The 26,089-nt window shown below is 48.3% G+C and overlaps 2 protein-coding genes across 14 annotated transcripts in view; one reads left to right on the top strand and one right to left on the bottom strand.

The window, feature by feature from the left end:
- UGDH (UDP-glucose 6-dehydrogenase) overlaps positions 1-25,876 on the top strand; it is a 59,462-nt gene extending 33,586 nt beyond the window's left edge. For all 10 annotated transcript variants that reach the window (XM_085863717.1, XM_085863719.1, XM_085863715.1 and 7 more), the window contains 6 exons: positions 415-509; positions 620-750; positions 20,341-20,480; positions 21,605-21,696; positions 24,368-24,478; positions 24,602-25,876. In XM_085863717.1, coding sequence (XP_085719843.1) covers positions 415-509; positions 620-750; positions 20,341-20,480; positions 21,605-21,696; positions 24,368-24,478; positions 24,602-24,709 — 677 coding nt within the window. In that variant the 3' untranslated portion in view covers positions 24,710-25,876. The remainder of the gene's footprint in view (positions 1-414; positions 510-619; positions 751-20,340; positions 20,481-21,604; positions 21,697-24,367; positions 24,479-24,601) is intronic.
- Positions 25,877-25,884: 8 nt separating this feature from the next.
- LIAS (lipoic acid synthetase) overlaps positions 25,885-26,089 on the bottom strand; it is a 37,828-nt gene continuing 37,623 nt past the window's right edge. For all 4 annotated transcript variants that reach the window (XM_085863721.1, XM_085863722.1, XM_085863723.1 and 1 more), the window contains one exon: positions 25,885-26,080. In XM_085863721.1, coding sequence (XP_085719847.1) covers positions 26,025-26,080 — 56 coding nt within the window. In that variant the 3' untranslated portion in view covers positions 25,885-26,024. The remainder of the gene's footprint in view (positions 26,081-26,089) is intronic.

The raw sequence follows: 26,089 nt of genomic DNA on the forward strand, positions 1-26,089 counted from the left end.
TGCTGCATTGCTTTATCTCCCAGTCTCATATGTTTTCGCGCTGTATTAAAGTGTGCTTATGTATGTCTAATATGTACTTAAGTGAAGGTTACGCTAAGTGAGGGTGACCAATTTTTTTTCCTGGCAATGCATCCCTCCATCATGACACTAAGTTTATGGGAAACTGATCAGAATAACATCGCAGTTTTTAAGGAACGCATCCACAATGTAAATCGGTGACCTGCTGTCGTCTTTGAGATTCATTTGTGTATCATGATTACAAAAAAGATTTGAATACATATATTTTATTGAGATTCCACTGTACTGTATTTAATTTCATTATATATTGTGGTTTTGCAAAAAGAAATGTGAAGGATGGATCGTGAAAAACAGATCTGTGAGTGCAGTGCCTTCACAACTATCTATTGGCCACAGGATTTGGTGGGAGCTGTTTCCAAAAAGATGTTCTGAACCTCGTATATCTTTGTGAGTCTCTAAATCTTCCAGAAGTGGCTCGCTACTGGCAGCAGGTATGTTCCCTACTTGTGATCATTGTTCTTTTAAGATTGCAGAGAATAGCAAGAGGAGAATTTCTCAGGAGTGTGTTGCTTGTGAGGCTTATGAGGATTTACCTTGACAGGTTGTGGAGATAAACGATTATCAGCGGAGGCGCTTCGCTACACGCATCATTGGTTGCCTCTTCAACACTGTTACAGACAAGCGCATTGCAATGCTTGGATTTGCTTTCAAGAAAGACACTGGAGATACCAGGTTGTAACCCATTCAGGAGTTAGTAAAGCTGGAGCCATTGGGTTACTTTGTTTTTGTGTTTTCATGTGATTATTCTCATAAAAGAGTAAAAAGGATATTAGAGGTTAAATATTGTTGTGGGCCGGGGGTCGGTGGCGAGGAACGGCCACCAGGTGGAGCAGTAGAGCCGTCTCCCACCGAACACCCGGAATTGCAGGTCGTAACCTTCGGATAACTCAGGTCATGGGTCACTTAAGGACCGTGCTCGCCAATTCTCTGACAGCGTGGGGTAGGGTTAATAGCCAAATTTCAATATACCTAAGTACCCACGTCGTCAAATTACCGGGGAGGTCACACCCTCGACGAACCTCGGGCGGAATGGGCCGTTTACCGAGCCCGAACTGGGTGTAAATCGAGTGGGGATTACCAAGGTCCGTCGGTCCAAATGAACAATTACGGCACGACGGCCTCCCTAATCCCCAATACGCACCGTGCTAAACCAATGAAAGAAAGTGACAGACAACGAGCTGGTACATTGAACAATCGGGGTTTATTTATAATGGGGCAGGGGAGCACAAACAGAGCAGAGTTAAACCGACTATCAAGAAGGAATGCAAGTAATGTACAAGCCACTTAAACAATTGCTACTTATAGACTGGGCCCACAGACACACACGCACACACCCAAAATAAATGGTGGCCACGGCTTTTATTTGGCCCTTCAGCTCGGGAGGAAGGCGAGCTGAGGGCAAGAGTCTGCACTTGCACCTGTCCGCCTCGTGCGGTCTGGTCGAACTGGCTCGGCGGGACTCGAACCCACCGCCTCCACGCAGCACCAAGCACCTGGGACTAGGGATAGAGCGACGGACGCCAGCCAGCACGAAGGCGGACGAGGCGAGAGACGAGGAGGCGACGGGCGGTCAAGGCCGAAAAAGCTTCCAGACCGATCAGACGACACCAGGCGAGGCAGACCCAGCCAACCCAGACAGAACGCTCCGATCGCTCCACCTCTCTCTCGCGCGGGGGTCGGGTGATCGGACTTCTGTGGTAATCTTTTCCCTGATTGGACAGGGTTTCGTCGGGTGTCTGTCCCCCTCTGATTGGAGAGGGCAAGGGAAGGCGGCGCGATGAGAGGGCAAGGGAAGGTGGCACGAGGAGAGGGCAAGGGAAAGCGGCGTGAGGAGAGGGCAAGGGAAGGCGGCGTGAGGAGAGGGCAAGGGAAGGCGGCGTGAGGAGAGGGCAAGGGAAGGAGGCGTGAGGAGAGGGCAAGGGAAGGTGGCGCGAGGAGACGGCAAGGGAAGGCGGCGTGAGGAGAGGGCAATGGAAGGTGGCGCAAGGAGAGGGCAAGGGAAGGCGGCGCGGGGACAGGGCAAGGGGAGGGGGCGCGAGGAGAGGGCAAGGGGAGGCGGTGTGAGGAAAGGGCAAGGGAAGGCAGTGCGAGGAGAGGGCAAGGGAAGGCAGGGCGAGGAGAGGGCAAGGGAAGGCAGCGCGAGGAGAGGGCAAGGGAAGGCAGCGCGAGGAGAGGGCAAGGGAAGGCAGCGCGAGGAGAGGGCAAGGGAAGGCAGCGCGAGGAGAGGGCAAGGGAAGGCAGCGTGAGGAGAGGGCAAGGGAAGGCTCAGTAATTTAGAAAACACGTTAATATGGCAAACCGCTCGGAAATTGGGTGTTATCTATATTATAAAGCAGGAGTGTCTGACCCTGAACTACTCCCTCAGTTTTGGGGCTAGCCCCACCAAACCTTCTGTGGAATGTTTTAGTGTATACGCTGGTGTCCTGAGGTGGGTGGGAGGTTTCATAAATACCTCAATACAACTATGATTTTGACTTTTGTTCTGTACGAAGTTGCTCCCCATCTGTATGTAACTTCAGAATGGCATTTATATTTGTTTACTCCATGAATGTTTGTCGCATTGCATTTTGTTAAATTAATGTTATCGTATTAATTTGTGATTGGAATGATAATTTGTGAGTGGGATTGGTAGAGATTGAGTTGAAAGCAAAATGAAACCATGTGAGGGGTTCCGCCCGTGACATTCCCAGATTTTGGCATTTATAGTTTCATCATTTTTTACCCAAATCCTTCACGAACTGGCTGTCCAGCCCCACCTGTGCATAGCATGGTCCGGTACCTCACTCTTCAAATACATTTTGCTTTGAAACTCACAAAGATAAACGATATGACTTTTATAAAGAATACCTGATTCATATAAAATAACCAATTCTTTAGAAAGTCACGAGGACAAAGGAAAATGTGATCGCTCATACGCTACCGAAGTTAAATATTGAAACCTCCACCACCCATCATCATCGTCAGATATGGGATGAAACTCTGCCACTACGGTACCAGTAACCAGGCATGCACACACACATCCGCGAAGAGTCCCTTACAGATTCAAATCTACCCATATGTATCACATACCGCTACCTTGTAGCAACTGCCAACCGTGCATCCCGATCGGGACATGAACTGCACTGCTATCAACTGTAGTAATGCAGGGCGCTTGGCATGTGGCTTAAGTGCTCCAATGAAATGGCTAAGGAACGGCTGGCTTGCCAAGCGATAACAAGCTGATTGCTCATGGCACAAACTTGCAAAAAACGAAACTTTGCCAATTTCATCACATTTTCAGATTTCACTCCAGATTTCGAGTTATATAGTCCACGTGATCCGATCCTCCAAACTCAAATTATATTTTGATTATATACTTTAATTAGTCCGTGAGAGTAGATCTTGGAAAATCACATCATACAATGCATGAAATCGCTCAAAGTTCATAATTTTAAAACTATATCACTTACAAAAGCGATGTATTGTATGCAGCGATTCATAGGTATGTACATGAGGCTTATGATGATATGAGTGAGGAAAGTGAAGAAAAACATTTTGAGTGCTTTATCATTAATAAACCGTTGTGGCCTGTTCCAACACAAGGCATTGCTGAGCAGGCTGAACAAAATGGTGAATTAAGACCCCAGCAAGGAAGAGCGACGTTATCGAGGACGCATGTGCATTAAGACCCCGTCGAGGGAGCAAGGTGTCCGAGGATGCTCCTGATAAGGTCATTAATTGTGTTCAAAGGGGTATTTTAAATAACCCAAACACCCAATTTTCATTCATGCACTTCCTTAGAGTTCTGTTCGTATGCATGCAAAGTTTCAGGCTGTTAGGGTTCATGGTTTTGGAGTTGTGGAGGACACACACACACACGTGCACTGCCATTTATTTATTAGTACACCAGCAAATAGAACCTGGAACTTTACTGACGGGGATATTAAGGGGGGGGGAGGAAATATGGAAGGGAGGGGAGAGGAAGGAGGGAAGGGAGGAGGGGGGAGGAAATAGGGAAGGGAGGGGAGAGGAAGGAGGGAAGGGAGGGAGGGGAGGAGATGGGAGGGAAGGGAAGGGACGGGACGGAGGGAAGGGAGGGTGCGGGGGGAGGGAAGGGAGGGAGGAAGGGAGGGGACGGGATGGCGGGGAGGAAGGGAGGGGACGGGACGGCGGGAAGGGAGGGATGGGGGAAGGGAGGGGAGGGGAGGGGGGAAGGGAGGGAGGGGAGGGAGGAAGGGAGAGGGAAGGGAGGGGAGAGGAGAGGATGGAAGGGAGGGGAGAGGACAGAGGGAGGGGAGAGGACGGAGGGAGAAGAGAGGGCGGAGGGGGTAGAGAGGGTGGAGGGAGAGGAGAGGGTGGGGGGAGGGAGAGGAGGGTGGAGGGAGAGGAGAGGGTGGAGGGAGAGAGGGAGAGGGGAGGGAGAGAGGAGAGGGTGAGGGAGGGTGGGGGAGGGAGGGAGAGGAGATGGTGGGGGAGGGTGGCGGGAGGAAGGGAGAGGGTGGGGGAGGAAGGGAGTGGGTGGGGGGAGGAAGGGAGTAGGTGGGGGAGGGAGAGGGTGGGTGGGGGAGGGAGAGGAGAGGGTGGAGGGAGGGAGAGGAGAGGGTGGGGGAGGGAGAGGAGAGGGTGGGTGGGGGGAGGGAGAGGAGAGGAGAGGATAGGTGGGGGAGGGAAGGAGAGGAGAGGGTGGGTGGGGGGAGTTAGAGGAGAGGGTGGGGGAGGGAGGAGAGAGGGTGGGTGGGCGGAGGGAGGAGAGAGGGTGGGTGGGCGGAGGGAGGAGAGAGGGTGGGTGGGGGGAGGAAAGGGAGAGGGTGGGTGGGGGAGGAAAGGGAGAGGGTGGGTGGGGGAGGGAGAGGTGGGGGGAGAGGGAGAGGAGAGGGTGGGGGGAGGGAGGGAGAGGAGAGGGTGGGGGGAGGGAGGGAGAAGAGAGGGTGGGGGGAGGGAGGACGAGGGGAAGAGTGAGGATAGTGTGGGGTGGGGGGGGAGAGAGAGCGACGCCTCACCAAACGTTGCTATACACTGCAGGAGGGAGGGTGTGAGACAGACAGAAACAGCGAGAGAGAAAAAGTGAGAGGGAGGGAGGGGGGAGGAGGAAAAAAAAAGAGAGAAAGAAAGGTGAGGGGTGGAGCTGGCATGAGTAAAGAGAAAGATATGTTGTGCTTAATGACCAAACACAAAAGAAAAAAAACTCATGTCAGAACAGCTGTACACATAACACAACAGAGTTTGTAAAGTAATCCGCTGGCACATCTGCAAAAACTTTGATATCCCAGTTCCAGAGAATTTGTGGGAACATGAATCAAAAGCAATCACTGAAAGCATGGAAGTACCGCTCATGTACGACCTTATGATCCCATCGAGCGTGAACATCGAAAACAAAGCATTGCGACCATATATCATACTTTGGTACAAAAAAAGAAGAAGGGATTGCAAATGGAGGTGTTCATACCACTGACTTTGGACTAAACGATGCAGAAATCAAGAAAATGACCAAATACCAAGGCATCAATTATGAAGTGAAAAGATCCTGGAAACTGAAGAATGCCAAAGTTGTACCAGTGATGGTTGGAGCTATGGGAATGATGATGAAAAACTCAGGTATTAAAAATCATCCCTTGGAATATTACTACAAATGAACTACAGTTGGAAGTTGTCTGGGGCTCATTGATGATCCTGAAGAGAGCCCTTAGCACAAAACTTTGAGAATAGAAAACTTCACAGCTTGGTCCATGAATCATGACCCCTTACTGAAATGAAGGTGGATGCTTTGAGCCCACCCTGGGAGGATTCCATTCCACATTCTGAAACTCGCATATGAAGATACCAATCAACAACACACACGTGCACACACACACCTGGGGTAGGTGCATTTAAAACCCATGCCATATTCCTGACAATCGTCTGCATGTATGCTCGCGACCTTTACACCCCACCGGTCAGCTCACTTCGAATCTGATTTGTATGTGCTCCCGTCCCCTCAACAGAGGGGGAAGGGTGGAAGAAGAGGAAAGGGGGGGGGTCAGAAAGAGGGAGAGGTGTGGGAGGGGGCTGATGGAGGGAGGGGGGTTGAGGGAAGGAGAGGGGCGGAGGAGCAAGGAGAGTCAGAGGGGTGGGGGAAGAGAAGGCAACGTGTGGGGAGGGCATGGGAAAGCAGTGTGAGGGGAGGGTCCGTCGAGATGGAGAGAGAGAGAGAGAGAGAGAGAGAGAGAGAGAGAGAGAGAGAGAGAGAGAGAGAGAGAGAGAGAGAGAGAGAGAGAGAGAGAGAGAGAGAGAGAGAGAGAGAGATGGAGGAGCGAGAAGGAGAGGGTGTGAGGAGGAGTGGTGGTGGAGTGAGGAGGAGTGGGGGGAGGGAAGGCAATGTGAGGGGAGGGCAAGGTAAGGCAGTGTGAGAGGGTTGGGTCCGTCTGCAGATTACTGTCCAGAGAGAGATTGGGGGGGGGTGGGGGGTGAGAGTTAAGAGAGAGGTGTGGGAGGAGGGTGCTGCACTATATTAGCTGTGGATGGAGTGAGGATGGCTCAAAGAGGGAGAGGGGTGAGGGAAGGAGAGGGGAAGAGAGAGAGGGGGGGGGAGATATATGTCTATATATATATATATATATATATATATATATATATATATATATATATATATATATATATATATATACATACATACATATATATTGTTTCGAATTCGCGCCCGCCGGCGTGCGAACGGCCACGTGACTCGAATCGCGGCACGTCGCCCACCGGACGGACAATTCTGTTGTGACCCTCTCGGACTAACGCCGGGAGGCTAGTCACGGGTGGGCCTTTCGGCCTCACCACGATCGTGCCAATCGGCCACCCACGTGGGATAGGGTTGTTCGCCAAACTCAACCTACCTAAGTACCCACGCGGATGGTAGACCGGGCGATCGCACCTCGCCGCAGGTCGACTCCGGACACGGGCCGCTTAAGCGATCCGTTCCGTGCTATGGGGATAACCGAGCGTTGTTATCGTCGGCCTCGACAGTTCCGATTAATTATCGGGCGTATTAAGCCCACGACGAACCCGTTACGTGAAGCAAGATGGAGATTCAATTAAAGAAAAGACGAAGCGAAACGGGAAAACAGTTCAACATCATGCACATTTATTCCGCGGCACACGGAGAGCACACATACACAGCCAAACACAATGCACATATATCAAATGCTACAAAAGAAACAATGACGCAGAGATACCACCGACTAAGACCGACACACGGCAACACTTAAACAGTTTTACTTCACCATACTGACGCCGACACACATTTACTCAAAAGCAAAGGAAACAAGCCACCCTCATACGCAAGGGGGCAGAAGGGCCCGTAGGCCAATGTGTGCGCGGGACCTGAAGGAGCGGTCAGGTCTGCGAGACCGGGGGGGTCCTACCCGCGTCTTCGTGACGAGCCGCAAATTTGGCTGCGCGGCGTTGCCCCGACTTCGTGCTCCTTCGCGGGTTTCGTTGGCACCGCTTGGAGTGGGGTGGGAACGGGGCCCCCTTTATGCACTATCTCAGCACGGGGGAAAAAGGGGGGGGGGAATTGTTGATGCCCTGGGGGAAGGAGAATGGTTGGCTGGCTTGGGTCCCGCGACGAGCGATCCCACCACGACCTCGTCGCCGACCGCCGTCTTCCCTGCCTCAGACCCGAGCTCCTTGGACTCTTCCCCCAATTCTCCTCAGCCGACTGCAGAAAACCACCTTGACGCCTTCGCCTCCCGACTCCACTCCGCTCTCCAACCCGACTTGACTGCCTCCGTCTCCCGACTCCACTCTCTGCCACCAAAACTGACTCTGCGCAACAACTCCCCTGCGCAACAACTCCCCTGCGCAACAACTCCTCTGCGCAACAACTCCTCTGCGCAACAACTCTTCTGTGCAACAACTCTTCTGCGCAACAACAACTCTCTTTATTCGCCTCACGCTTTCGCCGGCAGGAGAAAACGGTATGCAAATTTCCGGATCAGGATGACCTCGGGGGCGGGGCCACGCTCGCCCATTGGACGGAGGAAAAGGGGCGTGAATCTCCCCTGATCCTAGAATTTGCATATCTCGATTCCACACAGACGTGCCTGGAGGCGGGGCCAAGCCGCCCCGCGCTTCCTGATTGGACGGATCAGAAGTGGGCGTGTAGCATTCCTGACCCGAATTCTCCTCGGAAAGGCCACTATTTGCAGTCGCGGCTCGGCGCGTATCTTGTACGAGCCCAGGACAGCCCGACGCTCGGTGCTCACAGGTGGTTCGGGAATGGCCGTAGAAGGAGAGAGGTGAAGGTGGTGGAGGGTTTCCGGTGGTGGCCGATGGCCATGGTGCCGTTTGGAATGGCGGTGATGCGATGTTTGCGGGAGCGAGTTGTGAAGGTAAAGGTCGTGGCTGTTGGCGTTGTTGTTGTTGTCTGACGGTTGGAGCGTGGTTGGTTCAAAATAAAGATAGAACAGAAAAACGGCTATCTCAAAGCGTCGCAGCTCGAATGAATCACATTTATTCCCTCTAAACAACGGGTTTGGGGCTAACTACACATGTACTTACAGAGATATCTCACCTTCGGGACCTGAATGGTGGTTTGCGAATTTCCACAACCGTAACAATATATATATATATATATATATATATATATATATATATATATATATATATATATATATATATATATATATATATATATATATATATATATATATATATATATATCCTGGTGTTGGCGCAGTGGTTAGGGCAGCGGCTTGGGATCCAAAAGGTCCTGAGTTCAAGCCCCGTTTGGCCACTGAATTAATACACCAGGGGGTTGACTCAGCCTGCCATCCTTCCGAGGTCGGCGAAATGAGCACCAGTGTACTGGGCCGGTGTATACCCCGGTTAAAATAGGTGTACCATATCCCTGTGTGGTAAGAGGCGACCAGGGTTGCGTCAGGAAGGGCATCCGGCGTAAAACATGTGCCAAATCACTATGCGGATCATACGGATGATCCGCTGTGGCAACCCCTAACGGGAGCAGCCGAAAGAAGAAGAAGATATATATATATATATATATACAGTCAACCCCCGCTCTATCGCGGTTCACCGATCGTGCCCCTGATTCATCGCGGGTTTTCCCTAGGAACGTAACTAATTTTTTCTGTGGATTCCCCCGGTATATCGCGGTAATGATATATAAAATATAAATTATTTAAGCAATAAATTATAACGTGTGGTGCTCGACCAGTCACACAACGCACGAGACAAAGTTCCGCTTGTGAACTTCGAATATTTTCTACGTTTTTTGTCCAAGCCCCACGATGCCGCCCAAATGCCCTGCACCTTCTACGGCTTCTGGAAAGGAACCGAAGCACCAGATGAAGGTCCTGATGCTCCAGGAGAAGGTTAAAGTGCTCGATATATGCTTCGGTAAGGAAAACGTTTGCCGCCGTTGGACGAGCACAGCTCGTACCCAGCACCTCAAAACCGACCAGACCAGACGAGTCGATCTCCGGCACCTCAAACCCAATCACTGCCAAACCGACCAGACCAGACGAGTCGATCTCCATCACCTCAAACCCAATCACTGCCAAACTGACCAGACCAGACGAGTCGATCTCGGGCACCTCAAACCCGATCACTCCCAAACCGACCAGACCAGACGAGTCGATTTTTTGGGGAGGCGTCCATTGATCGCGGATTTTCACTGTTTCACTGAGCGCGGGGAGGTTTGGAACGTAACCCCTGTGAGAAACGGGGGATTACTGTATATCTATATATAGTGTTACGGTTGTAGAAATTCACAGAACACCAATCAGGTTCCCCGAAGATCAGTTATGTCGATAAGTGTGTGTCCAGAATAGATTTCCCCACCGATGTAGAAATAAAAGGGCATTATTCGTGAGCCGGGCTGTGCATTTTGAGGGAGTATTATTCTTTTATATCGTTATTTTGAACAACATCTCCTCACCACTGTCGCCACAACCGCCAACATCTCCTCACCACCTTAACCAACAACCGCCAACATCTCCTCACCACCTTTGCGACAACCGCCAACATCCCCTCACAACATCAACAAACAAACAACGTCTCCTCACCTTCATCTCCACTGACGCCGCCATTTTTTCGCCAGCAACGGCATTCCACGGACGAGCGGCATCTCCGCCGACAAACGCGGGGACTCCCCCGGGAGTTCAGTTGGGTACGAGTCTGGGTTCGTGGTCCAGTTGAGGAGTCTGAGTTCGTCTGGAGTCTGGGTTCCTGGTCCAGTCTGGGTTCGGAGTGGAAGTCGGAGTGGAGCTCAGATTCCAGCCAAGCTGCAGTGCCGGGCAGAATTGTGGGTCTTTGGAGGCAGCCGGAGAGAATTCGCCAGCCAGTGACATAACGGTCCGAGGTGATCGGGACCCGGGACGGTCCGAGCGACGCTGAGGAGTGAGCGGGCTCTTAAGAGAGCATAAACTCTAAAAGAGAAAGGCCCGTTCGCTCTTCTGAGGCGTCGTCGGCTAGGCCCGATCGACCAAGCCACACGGCTGGGCCTAGACTAACCGAGCTGCCGCCACGCCAGCTGCCGTGTTGACGACGAGACTTCGAGGGTCTCCCAGCGAGTCACCACGAGGGTGGCAGGTAACCAGCACGGTCTCGTGGAGCTCCTTCGGTTTCCACAGCTCCGCGGAACATTGAAGGCCTCTGGGCCCTGTTCTTTCTTGTTCTTTTCTGGGGTTTTTGCATGGAAGTCTGTGGCGCCTTGTCCATAAGTAGAACGGTTAAGTGCCTGTACATTACGAAATAAATAGACAACAGCTGTAGGTTTTTCTTGCTCGTGTCTTGTACCCATCCCCCCCATTCATTGCATACGTGCCTGCATTGAATAAATGCCATTGTTTGAATGTTCACCTGCTCGTTGCGTCCCTTCCTCCATTGAGCTGCCGTAATTGCGTTCGGAATAATAGCTGGTTTTTAATAGCCGATAAGATAATCGGATCCAACAGGGCTTGGCGATAATACACCGCTCGGCAATCGCAAACGGAGCGAGGTGCTTAAGCGGCTCGTTTCCGAGCAAGTTCCGTTGAGGTACAACCTCTTGGTAGTCTGTCCGCGCGAATAATTAGGTAAATCGACAATTCGGCGATCGACCCTGTAGTGCGGGCAGAGCATTGACAAGGTTGTGGTGTAGGTAAAAACACACCCGTAGCTGGATTTCGGCGTTGATCCGAAAGCTGCGACTCGGATTGCCACGGTCGGTGGGCGTGTGCGGCCGCGAATTAGCTAAAGGCGGTCGCCCGCACGCGAGTGGTGGAGATCCACAACAATATATATATATATATATATATATATATATATATATATATACAGTATATATATATAAAAAAAAAGTTGAGGTTGAGCGGAGGGATGGAGCACGAGGGCATGAGTCACGCCGGGAGCGGGGGAGGGGGCGGAGGAGGATATGGAAGAGATTATCTGCAGGCTTTTTAGTAAGCTTCGACTTCTGCTTGGCTTGAGTTAGGGTCGAGGCTTTTTGAAGGCTTTTTGCTTCGGCTTGGCTTTTAGCAGGCCTTTGGGTTCTGCTTGGCGAGGGTTGAGACTTTTGGTTCAGTGAGCTTCAGTTCTGCTTGGCGAGGTGGAGACTTTTTGGAGAGCTTTTTGCTTCGGCTTGGCTTTTCAGCAGACCTTCGGGTTCTGCTTGGCTCGGTTCGCTTTTTGGGTTCTAGCTTGGTTCGTCGAAGAGAGTCGACTTTGTTCATTGGAAGAGAGTTGAGCTGGTTGCTCGGCTCAGAGTTCTTGGTTCGTGCTGAGAGAGGCTTTGTTCATCGGAAGAGAGTTGAGCTGGTTGCTTGGCTCGGAGCTCTTTGTTCTCCACTTGGCTCCCGGCTTGGTGCGACTCTTTGGCCTCATCTTGGAGGTGGTTCTACGAGGAAGCGACGCATCGACGGGAAGGATCGGCGCCTCGTCTCACCAGCATGTGTTCGGAAGCGCGAGAGGATTCGCTGGAGCTCGGGAAGCATCGCAGCTCACGGCGATTGGGTCCAGCTCGCTCTCGCTGGAGCCCGGGTCCGAACAGCTTGAAGACCACACGAGGTGGAGAGGTTCGAGATAGGTTCTGGGTTTCAGCTCATCTGTCCTCTGAGTTGGAGGCCTTAATAAAGGCATCAGCCACCATTTCTTGTGTGTGTGTGTGTGTGTGTGTGTGTGTGTGTGTGTGTGTACTTGTACGTGTACGTGTACGTGTGTCCGTGGGCCCGTCTAACAAGTTGGAAACTGTTAAGTGCTTTATGTGCTGTAAATGACGCTGTATTGCATTTCATATAGTCGGTATAGTTCTGCTCTTACGTGCTTCCCTAGTTCCCCATTATTATTAATAAATAGCCCAATTGTTAAATGTTTTCAGCTCGTCGCGTCGATTCTTTCATTGACTGAGCATTTCGTGTGTTGGTAGTTAGAAAGCCGTTGGTTTGCCGTCAAAGGGGGACATTCGGACCGACGGTTCTCGGCGATTAAGCCACTCGGAATCGCGCACGGGACAGGCTCGCTTAAGCGGCTTGTTTCGTACGTGTTCCGTCGAGGGTGTGGAGGCTCGGTGGATCGCCACGTGGTCTCCAGGTATTTTGAAGAATTGGCAAATAACCCTGTACCACGTGGTGGAAAAGTTGGCCCTTCACGGTTCTTGCACAAGGACCCGTCGGCTTCGGAGTTATCCGGGTGGCGATCTATATTCCTGGCGATCGGTCGGGCCGACTCGACTTGCGGCTCCGTCAGAGCGGTCGGCTCGCGGCCGACCCCCGGCATCGTAACAGTGGGTGTCAGGAGTGCGATTCAGACCCCTCTGTCTCCGTAGCTAAATTGACGGAATCGGATCAGGGGTACACGGAGCGAACCCCCACCCCCCCCCATGTCCCCAAATTGCGAGCATTGTTAAATTATATTTCCAACACGCGACATGGCCAGCCAAGGCGAGCTGAGCCAGGTGGGTAGTGTAAGTGTAGATGAACCCATGGTCCAGGACACCCAGGAGGAAGACACATCTTTACCCCAGGGTTGGGAAAAGTGGCGATGCTATTCATCTGGTTTGTTTTATTATTACGACTGCACCACTAAATGTTCGGCAGTGGGGGCGGCCAGGGCGGACAACAGAGCAGCAGTGTGTGGAGATGATGGAACAGTTCATGCAAAGAATGATGCACGAAATGTGAGCATTGAGGGAGAAAATGGATGCGAGCGTGCAAAGCATCAGGGGTGATATGCAAAAGCAGCGGGGGCAGTGTAGTGGGCACGGGTGACCCTCGGAAAGGGACAAGGGGCACCAACACGCCACGTGGGCATCGGAGGGGGGGCAATGCCAGAGAGGGCAACCCCCCGCGTTCATAGGGAGCAGCTAGGCTCGGAGGCAGCCTGCGGGCCTGGGGGTGCCATGGTTAGAGTTCAGCAGAGGGGGCGTTCCTGCCCGTTGAGCCACGCTGCCCAGCCAGGAAATTGTGTGAGTGCACGAATGAAAATTTGAGGGCAAGGCCCAAATTTATAATGGGCACCAACACAGGCGACGGGAATCATGGTTATTAGAACCGATAGTTTAAAAGTGTCAGGCGTTTTTGGAAAGCCCCGGGGTAGTTTCAGGTTAATGTATGTTAGGGTAGATAAGAGATGTACCCCTTCACACCATCCATCCCTTCGCTCGTTGTAGGCCGCTGGACTCACCTTGGTAGATCTCTGAACTCTGAGGAGGCCATTCTGAGGCTTGGGTGGGTCTCGAGACAGGATGCTAGTCTCTCCCTATTCCCCTCCAGAGAGGGAACGTAGGGGTTGGGAGTAGGCTGGGTTGACAGGATAGGTTAGCCAGACAAAGACTATAAAGGGGGTTAGGGAGACAATTATAAAAGGGAAATAAAAATAATAAAGATAAAGAGGGGCTAAATTTTGTTGTTGTGTAGCAAATTAAGGGAGTGGGGATGGACAGAGACAGGCAAAGGCGATAGAGTCGGGGGAGACATTAAGCTAGGTCCGAGCCGGCCTTAAGAGCGGCCGGCACTACCGCACTCTCTCCAGACCTGATGGAACCACACCAGAGGCCGGCCAGCTTCACCTGCCGGCCTGTTGTGCTGCAGCCGCCTGTTCTGCATAGGCTTACCTTGCCATGCCTAGTTTGCCTGCCTCTGCCATGACCCCATGCCTGCGAGCCCTTGTTTGAGTTTGCCCCTGTGTCATTCATTACCATGTGCGCCAGGATCATTCAGTTTTGCAAGGACTGCCCTGCAGGGAGCCCGTGCATCCATCATGTTCATTTGTTTTGTGACCATCTCCATCCATTCCCCTGCAGCCTGCACCAAAGACTTGGCAATGAATTTTACCTTTTCCCTTTCACAGATCACAGGTCCTGTGCCATGGTTAGTGTAATGTAATGAACAAGTTAAATGAAAATTGTTGATAAGTTGAACCCCACCTGCATGTTTGTTTTAGCGCTGGCAATTTTAGTTAAGTTGTCTGAATGAGCCTGTGAGAGTTTGTTTAGTTAGTTACGCAGCGCATTAGGTTATTTATTTTTGGGACACGTATAAAGAAATGTTGCACTCAGGGATCCGAAGGTAAAACGTACTGGGGGAAAACTTGCACATGCTGGTCACACGAAAATTTGACGACTCGGGACGAGTCTATAAAAAGGGGAGGGGGTAGTGTTACGAATTTGGGAATTCGATTGCACACAACATTCAGGTTCCTTTAGTCAGTTATGTCAATAAGTGCTTGTTCCCTAGATAGTTCACCTTCCATTGTTTAATGGGCAGAAATTGATTTAGTGCGCTGTGAGGTTCAATTTAATCGTTCGGGAGCAATCATAACACAATGGAGACATCCCTCCTCCTCTTCTGCGAAGAGGAAGAAGAGCCCTCCCATCCTGAATCACGGGATGTAAACAACTCCCTCCCACCCGTGGTTTAGCGGGGGGATGGAGCACGAGGGCATGAGTCACGCCGGGAGCAGGGGAGGGGGCGGAGGAGGATAAGGAAGAGATTCTCTGCTGGCTTTTTAGTAAGTTTCGGCTTGTGTTTGGCTCAGGTTAGGGTCGAGGCTTTTTGAAGGCTTTTTGCTTCGGCTTGGCTTTTAGCAGGCCTTTGGGTTCTGCTTGGCTCGGGTTGAGACTTTTGGTTCAGTGAGCTTCGGTTCTGCTTGGCGAGGTGGAAACTTTTTGGAGAGCTTTTTGCTTCGGCTTGGCTTTCAGCAGACCTTCGGGTTCTGCTTGGCTCGGTTCGCTTTTTGGGTTCTGGCTTGGTTCGTCGAAGAGAGTCGGCTTTGTTCATCGGAAGAGAGTTGAGCTGGTTGCTCGGCTCGGAGTTCTTGGTTCGTGTTGAGAGAGGCTTTGTTCATCGGAAGAGAGTTGAGCTGGTTGCTCGGCTCAGAGCTCTTTTTTCTCCGCTTTGCTGCCGGCTTGGTGCGACTCCTTGGCCTCATCTTGGAGGTGGTTCTACGAGGAAGCGACGCATTAACGGGAAGGATCGGCGCCTCGTCTCACCAGCACGTGTTCGGAAGCGCGAGAGGATTCGCTGGAGCTCGGGAAGGATCGCGGCTCACGGCAATTGGGTCCAGCTCGCTCTTACTGGAGCCCGGGACCAAACAGCTTGAAGACCACACGAGGTTCGAGATTGGTTCTGGGTTTCAGCTCATCTGTCCTCTGAATTTGAGTCCTTAGTCAATGCTCTTACGTGCTTCCCTAGTTCCCCATTATTATTAATAAATACCCCAATTGTTAAATGTTTTCAGCTTGTCACGTCGATTCGTTCATTGACTGAGCATTTCGTGGGTTGGTAGTTAGAAAGCCGTTGGTTTGCCGTAAAAGGGGGACATTCAGACCGACCGTTCTCGGCGATTAAGCCGCTCGGAATCGCGCACGGGACAGGCTCGCTTAAGCGGCTTGTTTCGTACGTGTTCCGTCGAGGGTGTGGAGGCTCGGTGAATCGCCACGTAGTCTCCATGTATTTTGAAGAATTGGCAAATAACCCTGTACCACGTGGTGGAAAAGTTGGCCCTTCATGGTTCTTGCACAAGGACCCGTCGGCTTCGGAGTTATCCGGGCGGCGATCTATATTCCGGGCGATCGGTCGGGCCGACTTGACTTGCGGCTCCATCAGAGCGGTCGGCTCGCGGCCGACCCCCGGCACCGTAACAGTATATTGTTGCGGAGCCAGGTATCGGCAACGAGCACGACCGCTAGATGGAGCTGCAGGGTCGACTCCACCGATCACCTGGAATGTATAGGTCGTCACCCCGGATAACTCCGGAGCCGACGGGTCCCTTATCGGACCGAAGTTCGCGAATAGGTCGACCACGTGGGGTAGGGTCGATTGCCAATTTCAATTTACCTATATACCCATGTCGTCCAACTACCGGGGAAATTCACCCTCAAAGATGCTCGTACGGAACGAGACGCTAGCGTACTCAAACCGTGTGCGACTCCAGCGGACGGTCACAGAGCTTTTGTTGGTCCAAATGTCCCTTTACAGTGGCAACAGCCTGGCTAATTCTCCAAACACGCACCGTGTTAAACCAATTGAAGAAAGGACGAGGACGAACCGATACATTTAACATATGGTTTATTTATAATGGAGCAGGAGGGCACGTTAGAAGCAGAACTATCCGAATAATAAAAGGCACGTATGTACAGCAAGGCACTTATACAATTACTACTTACTTTACTGGTACCACAAACACACACACGCACACCCAAAGAAACGGACCCAAAACGGTCTTTATTGACGCCTCCAACTCGGAGGGAAAGGGCGAAATGAAGACCAGATTCTGCCTCAGATCTGTCCACCTCGTGTGGTCTTTGAACTGGGTCGAACCGGGCACCAGCGAGAGCCGAGCCGAATCCAGACACTGGGGACGCGGTGCGGAACCCCCACGGCTCTCGTGGGGGATCATGTCTCTCAAGCTCTCAGGCTCTTGATCATGAGGAGGAGGAAGAGAGAATCTCCGTCCGAACGCGCCACCCCCTTATTCACCCTGTGTCCAGTGGGGGGTGGGGGGGACGCCTCCGCCACTCCCGCTCTCCCTGACTGGACGGTTTTGGCACGCAGAATTGCTCGTCGCCCAGTGGTTGGCCAAAACGCGTGGCAAGTCCGTTGATTGGCCCGGGACGTGGTGACGTTACACGGACCCCTTTCCTCCTGTTGCGGGATCTGACTGGCTGAGCGGCAGTCATCCCACCCGTAGCACGCCAATTGGTCGAGGGCCGCCACGAGGCCCCTCCTTGAACTCCGCCTTCTTCCAAAGGACCGCCCCTCCAATAGGAAGTTGAGCAACATGGTTCTGCATGGGCTCCGCCTATGTACGTGCTGACACGCCCGTAGGCATGGCGTCGGCCAGAGCGAGGTGAAGGTGATGCTGGCGTTGTCGTAGTCATGAGGGGTGTAAATAAAAGAAAACCCTGGCTATCAAAGTAACTCACAGCACATTTACATTTATTCACCCATTAGACTAGGGAAAGGGAGCTATCTATCCACATTCACTTATCGAAATAACTGAGCTCTTGGACCTGAATGTTGTGTGCTCATGGCTTCCAGATTCGCAACAATATGACGTGGTGCCCAGTTTTAACTTCCCTCTGAGAGACGGCACACACATTTATGAATCACCGTGTATGAAACACTGGGTCGACAGTTTATGGCTCGGTCCGGATTTGAACCCAGGCTGGACAGCTCAGAGTGAGCGGGCTTACCTCTTGGTTATCCTGGCGTGATTTGGCAATTCATTGCTTTGTAACAACTAAAAACATTTTTTTATTTACTCTTTCTCATTGTAATCACCTAATTTATTTTCCCTTCCTTTATCTGGAAATATCCCCGTGGAGAACCAAGCTGCCGTATCGCCATCAAAGCTTGAAGAGTGCTCGCCAATTGCCTTCGATTGAACCATTCCAACAAGCAATCAAATAAAACAGTTGAAGAAACTTTCAAAAACGAAACGTTTAATTTTTTTGTCTGGATTTATCCACGCTGAAGTGACAGGTGGAATAATGAACATCACACAAAAAGGGGAAACGTGGTGTAAAATAAAATTGCACATTTTCAGCGAGCGAACCACCGACCGACGAGGTACCGCAAGGCCAAATGCAGATGGGTTGGCCCTGAACTTTGTTCAAGTCGATCGATATATTCATTGACAGTGTGACTGTTGAAGAGTGCTTGCCAAGTGCCTTAAGTACTCAAGCAAGCACTCCAACGGAACGGCTGGCTTGGCAAGCGATTACCAATCGGTCATATAAATCCATGCACCCGGAAATGCCCAAGCAATGTCGAATTGGACAAATGAACACTTTTTTTTAGCAGTCGGAACTGTTGCCAAGTTCAATTCTGGAGCTTAAATTTTGAAATTTGGCTTAGATTTACAGATTCTAGAAGTTATGGCATGTGCGGAAATTAAATAAAGCCACAAACACTGGCGTCTCCGGGTGTTTATAAGCATTGCAATGCATCCAGTGATTCATCTTTATGCTGATCAGGCATTCGATTATATAAGTGAAGAAAGTGGAAAAAAAAGAAAGAAAAACGATTGTTAAGAAATCGTTGCGGCCTATTCCAAGGCATTGTTGAGGAGGCCAAAAAAAATGGCGGCTTAAGACTTGCGAGCTGACCGAGATGGCGTACCACCATCTTGGTAAGGCTTATTTTGTTTTTTTTTGTGATGAGAATCCCATAAATTATCTTCAAAAGGGGTGTTTAAATTAACCCAGACGCCTAATTGTCATTCATGTATCACCTTGGAGTTTCCTCTGTCTGCATGCAAAGTTTGGGGCGCTAGGTTTCATGGTTTTGGAGTTATGGAGGAGACGGACGGACGGGTGGAAGCACACTGCCATATATATATATATATATATAAATATATATATATATATATATATATATATATATATATATATATATATATATATATATATTGTTACGGTTGTGGAAATTCGCAAACCACCATTCAGGTCCCGAAGGTGAGATATCTCTGTAAGTACATGTGTAGTTAGCCCCAAACCCGTTGTTTAGAGGGAATAAATGTGATTCATATATATATATATATATATATATATATATATATATATATATATATATATATATATATATATATACACACACACACACACACACACACACACACACACACACACACACACACACACACACACACACACACACACACACACACACACACACACACACACACACACACACACACACTCATTACACGTGGAAAAAACGTTAAGCACCCCTCCAAGATAGTAAGTACTGCAAGGAGTACTGTTTGCAAAACAAATATTATACCGCATTAAAAATTTCTTTCAAACATTGAGAGAACTCTCCATGGACAGGCTACATTTTCCATTCATCACGAGACCAAGGCATTTTTTTCACACCAAGCATGTACAGCATGGTAGGGGTATCAACTTGTAAAAACGCTTTCATCTGATTAATGTTTGGAGAAGGTAATGATGTTAAGTGCTTTCATTGGCAGAATGTTTTTCAATGGCCCGTAGAAGTTGTGGGGAATCCCGAAGATGGCAACTTATTGAGATGAATAACGTTGAGATGTCTTGCTGTGAAATTTGACGTCATCTTGGCTTCCATCAGGTTATAAGAAACACCCTGACAGGCGAGAAGTACTGTCGGGACATTTTGGATTGCGTTGTTCCACATTTTGACAACCTATCACTCCTCGCAAGACCTATTTGTATTCATGGATGACAATGCTAGACTCAACTGTTCTCGTGCATTTAAACGTTTTTGCGAAACTTTGCTGTCACAATATTGGCCTGGCCAGCAAGGATTCCTGATTTTAAATATAATAGAGCACGTTTCAGACATTCTTTGGCATAGATTTAAGATAATTGGTCCTCCTGTGCATATTCTGGCACAGTTGTAGGCCGCTTTACACCAGGAATTGCAACAACACCCTTTGGATTCCCTCCAGTGGCGTATTTAGGGGATGAGGAGAGTTGCAGAATTCATTCATTCAAATGGTGCTTACACATATTATTGACCTTTGTAGACATTCATTCCGTTGCGACATCATTGGATGTCATCATTCAATGGTCTTGAGCTCTATATCAAAGGATGTGTTGCCAGCAACCCCATTCTAAAGTCAGTGGGGGGTGGGGGGATTTGGTGTAAAACAGTGCCATTACAGGCATCCTCAACAAAACGTATGAATTTCTCTCATCTGTCGAACATGTGTATGGTTTCATTTTTTGAAAATTTTTATTAACTGCCTCTAAGCCCTCCACTTTGCAAAAAAAGTAAAACAGTTATTTTTGAGTATATAGATCTGCACACATGTTAAATCTGATTGTTTTTTTTTCAGAGAGTCTTCAAGTATCTATATTTGCAAGTATCTGATGGAAGAGGGTGCACAGCTGCACATCTTTGACCCAAAAGTGCAAAAGGAGCAGATCATCAACGATTTGTCCCAATCTTGCATTGTGGGCGAGGAGCCCGACAGAGGTGTGCTTTTTCTCTAATTTTAATTATATGGAGTGATGGAGATGAAGATAGGGGTAGATAGAGATAAGAGGGAGGGAATAAGAGATAGATATCGATGAGAATCCATTCATGAGTTTTAAAAACAAATTGAGTTTTAAGATTTGACCTCATCATTTCAGTGATATCAAACAGTAGCTTCAGCTTGGGTGTTCATTACTTTTGGTTCCTCCTATCAGCCAAGAACCAAAAGAAAGACACCTTGTGTTGAATCATATTTCACCAGTCTTGCACTGAAATGCTCTCACCTCTATTTATTTGTATGAAGCCCTTCCCTAAAAATCACAGGTTGGAATTATCATGGCATCATGGAAGGGAAATGAGGGGAAGGGTGGAGAGAAGAAAAATTTGATCAAAATAAATAACTTTGGGGCAAAAAAGTGGAGATCCAGTAATTTCATTTCTAACCTCTTGAAACTGCTCACATACGAGGGTGGTCAAAAAGTATTTCCCCCTCAACCTTGTACAAATGCCACTGCGACAGTGATACCGAATACAGATGTTGATCATTTACGATGTAGTTTCCAGGCAATCACACATTTGTTTCCCCCCCCCCCCCCCCCGCAGACTCCTGGTCATGCCATTAGTTAGAGGGAGTACTGCATGGCTGACCTCACCTATTTATGGTATATTTTGAAAGTACAAACTTTTGGGAGTTAATGAGAAAGTAACCCAACTGTGATGGTTTTACAAGGGATACTTTTTTGGCACAGATGGTAATCACTCTCTACGTAGTTTCCAGCCAATCAATCATTTTTCTAACAGTCAGTGAGTTTCTTGATGCCCATTATGACAGAAGTTGTTTTTGGCTTTGAATCACAGAAAAGAGCAAACAAATATTTTGACCCCCCCCCCCTCTCTGCTTTGTCAGCAACCTTTATTGCTTATAACAGGGTTTTACATTTTTGGGGCTGAACCAGAGCTAATTACCAATGTCAATTGACTCTGCTTTGTGCTAAATATTGCCAAAATGCTTTTTTGCCATTATGTTCTCAGCTTAACGGGATCCTCATAGCCCTGCAAAGACAAAAGACTTGCAAAAAATTAACGAGCATCCACACGGAACTCAATAAATGTTGTACTTGCAGTCACGAAACTAGTGACGGTGGAGAAAGACGTGTATGAAGCTTGTGAGGGGGCACATGCCATCGTCATCTGCACCGAGTGGGATGTCTTCAAGGTGTGGAGTGGGGGGAAGGCAGGAAGCTGAGCCAACTCGTTCATGATGTTTCATCTATTTCATTGAATGAGTGTTTCTTCAAGCTATTTCCACTGCACATGCTAACCTTGCATGAGACACATTTCTTTGAATCGAGTGTTAATCTTGTTTGCACCAATTATCCGGAATTGTACCAGAACCATTTCCTTGTTTTTAAGCCCTGTTTTTTGATGTAAACTTGGGTCTTCATTTGGGCTTATTCCATGACCCGGCAGAACACCTAGGTCCTAGATGTATGATATTGGTTCAGAACAATACACAGTATAGGCTTTGGTAAGACGTACTGTATATGCCATCGTTTCGTTCACGCACATGCAAGATCAAAGTGAAATGCTTGATTACAAGGATTTTTGAGTGAAATACTACTTCCATCTCAAATTTATTCAGCATTTGTACATTGTTGTTTCAAATTTGACTTGGAATAATATACAGGTCGTTCCAAAAAGACCCGGACAACTTTGGTTGTTAATATATTTAGTACCACAAATGATCCAACGATACCCTTTGATTTATATGATACAGAAACTCAAAGTTTTGTGCACACCGTCAATGCAATTCAATGTGAACTCCGTTTGTCGCGTGCAGGACATCAAAGGCGGTACACGAGTTCTTGCCCTGTTTGGCTCAGCATGTTTGCATTTTTCTTTGCAGAGGATAATGACCTCAACAATTTAAATGAACATATTGGAAGGATTCGCCTTCCCACTGATAGAAGACCTGCAACCCGATATCATTTTTCAACTGGACGGCGCTCCCCCTCATTGGGCCTTAGTCGTTCGAGCTGTCCTGAATTTAAAATGTCCAGGTCACTGGATTGGCCGAGACGGACGAACCACCTGTCCCCCATGATCACCATACATAATCCTTCTTGATTTTTTTTTCTTTTCTTGTGGGGGTTTGTCAAAGATGATGTCGACAACACCAAGGTGGTAAACCTGCAGGATCTTCATTCTCGGATCACAGCTGCATGCGCACTGCTGCACACAAACATACTGAGCCAAACATGGCAAGAAATCGTGTACTGCCTTGATGTCCTGTATGCGACAAACGGAGCTCACATCTCTATTATAATACCAAGCTTGGTATTATAATACTTGGCTCGCTGTCACACGATCCCTATGAAATTTCTGTGGCACTTAGCGGACATGCCGACAATGTTTGGGAAGTCTTGGCGTTCCAATGTACCACTTGCATTTTGCACAATGCGTATTTTTATCATTCCCCGTGTACGGTCTGTCGTCTGCTACCAGCTATGTTGTACTGCTATCCCGTGCATGTGCACGGGTATCGCTAGTTGAAGTGTATTGATGGTTTGCACAAAACTTTGAGTTTCTGTATCATATAAGCCAAAGGGTGTCATTGCATCATTTGTGGTTCTAAATATATGAACAACAAAAGTTGGCGAGGTAATTTTGGAACACCCTGTACATAAATTGCTTTGCCTATGTCCAGGTCAAATTTGAACCACCCGTGTTTATTCACCATACATGGTGATAAAATTTTAGGAAATTTACTGGACTATGCTGCTGATGTACCTTGTATTTGTGAATCTTTTTTGCTATTCCAACAACAATGCAAATTCGTTAGTAAAAGCATTTCACTTTCTAGTAGGCTTGATGCACATCATTTTGGGGCTTATTGGATACCCCTCATCTCAACAGGTATAACTGGTTGCTCCCTCTTGACTCTGAGTGCTCTCCAGATCCTGAAGGCTCCAGTGTGCCCAACCTGCAGTTTAAAATTTGTTTGAGCATGTACCCAGTCTATTGTTTTCACGGAAGGATTGACATTTCACAAACCAGTGTTGATGAGATGACTATATTTTAATGGCAATGTAAAGTTCCACGTGCAATCCTACCAGACTCCGTGGTGCAATGGTTAGGTTAGAGCGTCCACTCCGAATCTGGGAGGTTGGTGGTTTAAAACCCCGACTTGAGTCGCACCAAGAACTTTAAAAATGGTACGTGCTGCTTCCTTTCTTGCCAGTCAGCATTTAAAAGGATAAGAGCACGGATAATCCCCATAGGTTGGGGATGAGGAAATTCCTCCTTAGGAAATTCCCCGATGAGTGTGGTGAGAAAGGTGGCACCATTGCTGGTACCTTGTGCCCCGAGAAGTGACGTGTTTGTTTGTGTGTGTGTGTGTGTGTGTGTGTGTGTGTGTGTGTGTGTGTGTGTGTGTGTGTGTGTGTGTGTGTGTGTGTGTGTGTGTGTGTGTGTGTGTGTGTGTGTGTGTGTGTGTGTGTGTGTGTGTGTGTGTGTGTGTGTGTGTGTGTGTGTGTGTGTGTGTGTGTGAGAGAGAGAGAGAGAGAGAGAGAGAGAGAGAGAGAGAGAGAGAGAGAGAGAGAGAGAGAGAGAGAGAGAGAGAGAGAGAGAGAGAGAGAGAGAGAGAGAGAGAGAGAGAGAGAGAGAGAGAGAGAGAGAGAGAGAGAGAGAGAGAGAGAGAGAGAGAGAGAGAGAGAGAGAGAGAGAGAGAGAGAGAGAGAGAGAGAGAGAGAGAGAGAGAGATAGAGAGATAGAGAGATAGAGAGCACTATGAGCCTTATATCCTGTAAAGAAAGAGAAAAAAAAAATCTGGTGCCTCACCACAAAAAAAATTTCTCACTTCCATTTTCCTTATTTTCCCTTCGTAGGAGTTAGAATATGAGCGTATATACCATGGCATGCTGAAGCCAGCATTTATCTTCGATGGGAGACGCATTTTGGACTCGTTGCATGACAAGTTGCAAAACATTGGCTTTCAGGTCAGCAGGAGACCATACATCAGAGTTGTGAAACTGTTGCAATAAAGTAGATTGATTGTATGAGTTTTCCACGTCTGTGTTAAAACCTAAATGGCTATCTGAGCTGGCCCTCTGCCTTTGCAGGTGGAGACCATTGGAAAGCGGGTTGTCAAAAATGGCATCCCATACACTCCAACAAGCTCATGCAAAGCTGACCCACTTGCCCCTCCTGCCAAGAAGGTTAAGTTGTAGCATATGTTTGTTTCTACACCACCGTGAGCAGGATTTGTTACACGACAGCATGTGATTTTAAGAAAAACGATTTGCTAAAGTATAGTTCTTCCTTTTTAATTTCACACATTCCTTATGCATTCATGTAATAATGGAGGTTTGACTTTTTACTTGTAGCTAAATATTTAAGTTCTTTTATCATATATGTAAATGGTTGTTGGCACGTTTCAGTTTTGAAAGGAAGTAGTGGGCTTTGCGCTCCCTCAAGTGCACAGACACTTTGTGTCAATTGGCAATCGTTTTCTCACATTGAAGGACATTTCCCTCTCAGTAGTACAAATAGAAATTGCCTGGAAGGATTTTCAGGTCTCCGGTATTTGCTTTATACTTGTAGTGTGTTGGATGTCAGGGAATTTGTACTTGCAATGTACGATAGGTGGAGGAACAGAGGAAAAATCGGTAAGAGGAGGAGAGGAGAATAAATAAAATTGATGGGAGGGAGTACAAGGAGGAGAAGAATGAATTCCACTTATTTTGGTGTATGTAATATCTAGATGGTCCCTTTTGATAAGATGAATACAAATAGCCTTAGTGCTTTATCATTTGCAAGGACTGCGCTGGGGTTTTTTGTGCCATGTCTTTGAATTTAGTTACTGATTCTCCTGCTCCCATTTAATTATGTCTATCAATGCTAAATGGTGTTGAATGTGAGGTCCAAACATTTTCTTTAGTCGAGAACATTTCAATCTTTTGAAAAGATTTTTTTTAAGCACATATCGTTTTTTAAAAAAAGTTTTAAGCAAAGAAGGGTCAGATCCATAATTTGGAACGACCTCTAATAAAGGAAGGTAAATAAGACAACAATGAGTGGATTAGCATCCTCACAAGACCATGCGGGGCAGGCAGATTGTTCTCACCCTGAAGGTCCATTCGAGCCAGCAGTATATTTGTTTGTTTTTTTGCTGACGATCCATTAGTGGCCTGAAACTAACTTGACTTCCTTAAGGTTCAAATCCAAATCCCCAATACTGCTTCCTTCAGCAGGATTTGAGCATACAACCTCTGGGATATCAGTCCAGTGTCCTCACCAACAAGTCACTGCTGTGTATCCAAATGTGAAAGCTTGAGAAACATGTACTTTACTCTTGCCTAAACAATGGATTTTCTTTTTTAAAGTTTTTCAAAGATTGTGTGTGTGTGTCTTTCATATTTTTTAATTCTCAGTTTTGAGACAGTGACAACACATTAGATTAGAATGACAAAATGAATGTCCAAGCAGGTTACAAGGGAGGAGACCAGAAGTTTTCTGTTTCTGGATAGCAGAAGAAACCCACCATCAGGTTTCTGGATCTGCTCTCCTCTTCTGCACCAAGTTTTTCAAAAAGAGTTCTCCTGTGAAAT

Source organism: Eptatretus burgeri, chromosome 18, assembly GCF_056783735.1.
Source record: "Eptatretus burgeri isolate ZD-2024b chromosome 18, Ebu_testis_v1, whole genome shotgun sequence".
NCBI lineage: Eukaryota > Metazoa > Chordata > Myxini > Myxiniformes > Myxinidae > Eptatretus > Eptatretus burgeri.